The 4928-nt window shown below is 48.8% G+C and overlaps 1 protein-coding gene across 1 annotated transcript; it reads right to left on the reverse strand.

Annotated features, from left to right (window-relative positions):
* Window positions 1-1184: 1184 nt before the first annotated feature.
* EVX2 (even-skipped homeobox 2) lies at window positions 1185-1842 on the reverse strand. The gene is made up of 2 exons (XM_009996314.1): window positions 1746-1842; window positions 1185-1642 (listed from the first exon to the last, which is right to left on the reverse strand). Exons 1-2 carry the CDS (start codon window positions 1840-1842, stop codon window positions 1185-1187), a joined length of 555 nt encoding a protein of 184 aa, XP_009994616.1.
* Window positions 1843-4928: the final 3086 nt, after the last annotated feature.

Consider the following 4928-nt stretch of genomic DNA (forward strand, 5'->3'; position numbering starts at 1 on the left):
GCGCCGGGCTGCCCTCGGCGTAGCCTGCGGGGCGAGAACAACGGAGCTGAGGCCGGGTGGCGGGGCAGCCCGCCCGGCCGGGCCCTGCGCGCCCGTCCTTAGAGCCAGCTGTCAGCCGTACAAATCGCTGCTGCTAACAGAATCGATAAAGTGGGATTTTGGGGGGTTGGGTTTGTTGTTTTGCTTTGGTTTCGGTTGCTGTGTTTGGGGTTGGTTTTGGTTTTTTGTTTGGTTGTTTTTTTGTTTGGTTGGTTTGCGTTTGTGGGTTTTTTAGTACTTCATAACCACGTTATTCTCAGTAGTTGGGGCTGGTTGGGTGACTGCCGGGCAGCCGAGCCCCGGGGAGAGCAGGCGAGGGCAGGGGCCGGGGCTCGGCTCCCCCAGCCTGCCAATAGCCCAGGTTCGGCGCTAGCGTTTCGCCTTCCACTGCGGTTCTTATTTCGTTTGAGATGTACGAAATAAGAGCGGCCATAAAAGTAATTTTTTTTTTTTTTTCCTCCGGCGTTACGTCGAGGATCCCTTCCTTTCTCTCGAACGTTTGACAAAAAAGGCATGCACTGTGGCCCCCAGGAAATCCACCTCTCACCTGGCTCCCCCTCCCCAATTACAGCAATAATAACAACCACCGTCCATCACCATGGACCGCAAAGCACGGGGAAGGAGAGGAGGCTGTTTCAAACCCCCTGTTACAGGCAGAGGAAAAGTGAACAATGCCCAATTACCCCGAGGTGGGCACAGACGGCACGTTGCATATACACACAGAAGGACACACAGAGACAAATACGGGCAGTTTCCTCCCATTCCTTTCTCTCTGATTTCATCTATGTATGCATATACCCACATACACAGCTCGAGAGACGCCGAGAGCTCCAAGGGCACGACGAAAAATAAGGAGAAATCTTTCCTTAAATATAGGTGGGTGGATATTTGTGCCCACATATATTCTGGATATGTATCTACATACCAGTGGATTTGGGCATGCACACGCACACGTTCACGCACCAGCACAGGAGCTGCTCGGGCAGTGTGTCTCGGCTATCGGGATAGAGCAGTAATTGCAATAATATTTTACAGCCTGGAGCTCTGTCTTCGCAGAAGAGAGAGCGCCGGTACAGAGGCGAGCAACTTCGGCGGTGGCGGTGGGTTTGCTTTGGTTTTCAAAGCCGATTGGCAAAGTGCGGGACTTAGATGGAGATGATAAAGGAAGAGTTACCTTTGTTACTGTTTTCCTTCAGCTGGGAGGAAGTCAGGCTGGCTGGGGAGCGGAGTGCGGAGCAGCCCACCTCCACATCACTGTTCATATCTGCCTCTTGAGCAACTTCGGAATAAAGGCTGATTTTCTTCCTGCTTTCCGACGGCGGGATTTCGGAGGAGACGGTGTTTTCACTGTTCGGGTGCTGAAGATTAAATAAAGTGTCTATTTCAAATTTGCCTTTGGCGGAGATGTCCCCTATAGAGCTGTGCAGGGAGGCGGCAGTCAGTCTCGGGCTGAGGCGACCACTGTGCGGAGAATTTTCAAGGGCCTCCAGCACCGCATTTCCAGCTGAGTCTGACAAATTCGAGAGCCTTTTGCCAGCTGTAGGGCTGTGCAGTCCTCTCTCCATCAGGATCATCTCTTTTCTTATTCTTTCCATCATCTCAGCTTTATAAAAAATGTCAAAGTTGCAGGGCTGGTCCTGTACTAATGATGAGCTGCAGCAGGGGCTAATTCACATTCAGCCCGACAAGTGTCCCTAAATATTATTATCTCTTTTTGAGGGAGGCGTAAAAATTGTAGGATGCCAAAGCCAGGGAATGACTGGTCAAAATGACCCATACATCCTTTCTAGCCCGAAATGTCATTCATCAAAAAGTGGTGCTCGTCATTAAGGTACGAATGACGCTGTTCGAATAATCATTTATTGTAACAGGTTTATAAGCAAATAAATACAAGCTCCTGTCAGTGGATAATGAAGGCGGCTTCAGAGCAGACAAATATATCCAGGTAGAAAGAAAGAAAGACAAGAAGTGAGGAGTAAAGCTCTTGTCCTTAGCTTGATCAGATCTTGCTTGAATTGCTCTGGGGTTTGGCCTCTGGGGTGGAATTGACAGTCTGATTAATAAAATGAGCTGTGCAACATTTCCCCCTTCATTTAGGTGCATCATTATGCTCTGATTTTTGTTTTGTTGCCTTTTAGGTCCTAATGATGCAGCTTCTTTCTCATTTGTCCTCGGACAGAACTACATGTTAAATATTAGATAATGCTTTTCTTTATTATTATTTCTGAGGCGGATTTTAGATCACAACTCGAGGAAATGCTGGAAGTGGACCAGAGGACCGAGAACCCCCTGTCGCTGATCTCTCTTTAATTTTCCCTCCCATTTCCAGACCACATTAGTACTTTTATTTCGGAATTTGCACTGACACCCCCACGCACCCCCTCACACGCGCGAGCCTTATGCCCAAACTTTTTAAGACCCCTGCTACGGGCACACTCCGATTCCAGTGCGCTTACAGCAGTTGCCTGGAATTCAACATATTTATTCTAATAAAATATATTATAAGTCTAATATTTTTTTTTCTTCGTTGAGTCCTTAGGTACGATCTTTTTTACTTTCTATAATCCTGCTGATCGACGAAGCCAGCCTGGCATTTTTCCCCTCTGGGACGGTACTAGCTGTTGTATGGTATGTCTGAGGGGAAATAACCCAAGGACATCAAATGCATTCGTGATTTAAGACACTCCACGACCGTGCTATTTCATCCTCGCGGCAGGTTTCTTTCCAGCCCTCTGCTTCTTCCCTCCCCATCGCCAATAAAGTTTACGCATTTTTAAATTAAAAAAGCAATAACAGAAATAAGTGATGAAGGGTTATTGCCTACAGGGTTCGAGCTAGCAGAGACAACACACCTAGCACCTTCTCTCCGAAGTTACCTGTTAGCTCATCCCTCCGCTCTTTGCCGAGTGCCGCGGGGCGCAGCGTGGCCGCGCTGCAGGGGACACGGGCGGCCGCCCTCGACAGACGTGACAGTCGGAAAGTCTCCCTTCAGTTATAACTTTGCTAGCAATAATGACGCTGATGGCGACCATTTAAACGAAGATAAATCCTTTGTCGTTAGCATCTCTGGAGTGCGCTTCGATAGATGCCCACCCTTTATTCTCGCCGTGATTTTTTTTCACCCACACCATCTAGTATTTAGACCCTGGGAATCTGAGTTTCATAGCCCCGAAAAACACCCCAACGTTGCCCGCGTGTTTGATTTTTTGCAAGGAGAGCTGTTACTGCTACTGTTAGTCACACACATATCCTAAGTTCTTATGCTCTTGCGCATGATTCGAAAATGGGATATTTGTCAGATTTTTTTTAAATAACGTGTTAAAATCCCACTAAACATTCCACCAAATATTTAGGAAACATTCTAGCCGTTGTTTGCAAAATCCAGCCTTCCATTAGTGAGCGTTTTATGTCAGCTCTTTGAAATGTGAATTTAAACTGCAGTGTAGTGTCCTGCGTTTTACAGTCCCAAAACCAGACAAAAGTAAATATAAACTTTTCCCTGCCCGCGGGCGTGGCGGCGGAACGGGCCGATGTGGGGGGAGAGCGGAGAGGAGCTTGAGCCCGCAGGGCGGCGGCGGAGCCTGCAGCCCATCCCCCCGGGGCCCAGCCGGGAACGGCATGGGGGGTCTTTTCCCTTCCCTCTCGGGGACGGAGGGTGTCCCCGCTGCTGCACCCCAGCTCAGCCCCTGCTGACCCCGGCCGCCCCGCAGCAGCGGGCACCGCCCACGCCCCTGCTCGGCGGTCCGGGGGGCAGGCGGCCCTGCCGAGGGGGCCGGAGCCCCCGCTTCTTTCGCCGCGCCCGGCTCCGCAGCAGCCCGAGGGCCCGGCTGGGCGGGAGGCGGGGCGGAAGCCCACGGTCGGGTTTATTGCTGTCGTTTGGCGCCCTCGTCTGTTTTCTTAACTGTTGCAACAGGGCGAGCATCTCCCATGCTCTGTGGAAAACCGAAGCCGAGATACAACTCCGAGGGACTCGTGTGCGCACACAACCAAAACCTGCACAAGTTCGGTCTCCAGAAGTGTTACTTCACCACTAGAAAGGAAGGAACGCTTTTTATGTTATTCGGAGGGCATGAAAAAAACCTACATAAAAGGCCCCGACGTGAGAAAAATAAATTACATCCAAGGGCGGCTGTGAATTATCTTTATTGGCGTTATGTTACAGTTTTCACCATTTAAATAATACTCATACCTTAGGTTACGTATAATGCATCTTAAAATATAGCTACCTTAATATGCAAGGGAAATAGCATACAATAAAAGACGTTAATAATCCTCCCTTAAGTGCACATGAGATAACAAAACCATCCCCTCCCACGCATTTAATCCATACACCCCAAATCGTCAACCCGCTAGTAAAGTAGTTGCAGGATATTTATATTCCCAGCATTTATTGCGTCGGTGTTTTGGATTTTTGGTGGTTTGGGTTTTTTTAACTAAAAAGAATAGTGCAGCTTAAAATCCTTTCGACATATTTTTACAGTTCTTCAAAACCAACAACTCAGTTTAAAGAACCTCCGGCATTACAGTGACATTAGTGGGCAAAGGGGGAGGAAGTTACAGAGACCGTCGAAATATGCGGGGGTTTGTTAGACGCTGTTTACTCAGTTGTTCGTGTAAGTTTAAATAGCTGCTCAGGCATATGGCCAGAAGTCTTTTCATTTTTACCTTGAAAGTTATTACTCGAAACATCAAAGAGTATTTCAGTGCTCGTTTATTAAACCTTACCAAGGAAAAAGAGGTCATGCAACTTAACTGAAATGAAGTTCGTATTAAATCAGCCAAACCCCTTCTCGCTCGGCTTTTCACCGCGCAGAGCGGGCTCGGGAGGACGGACAGGAATATCGGCTTCCTCCTCCCCAGCTGGGCTGGCTGCCAAGGGGGGCCCAGGG

The sequence above is a fragment of the Chaetura pelagica genome, unplaced genomic scaffold (assembly GCF_000747805.2).
Source record: "Chaetura pelagica isolate M959 unplaced genomic scaffold, ChaPel_1.0 scaffold3, whole genome shotgun sequence".
Taxonomy (NCBI): Eukaryota; Metazoa; Chordata; class Aves; order Apodiformes; family Apodidae; genus Chaetura; species Chaetura pelagica.

Bases quoted from the DNA above. Each gene is read 5' to 3' on its own strand.
- EVX2 (XM_009996314.1), bottom strand. From the start codon at position 1,842: ATGACATTTCGGGCTAGAAAGGATGTATGGGTCATTTTGACCAGTCAT. The intron at 1,643-1,745 runs AATAATATTTAG...TTTTTTATAAAG, and splicing joins CGCCTCCCTCAAAAAGAGAT to CTGAGATGATGGAAAGAATA.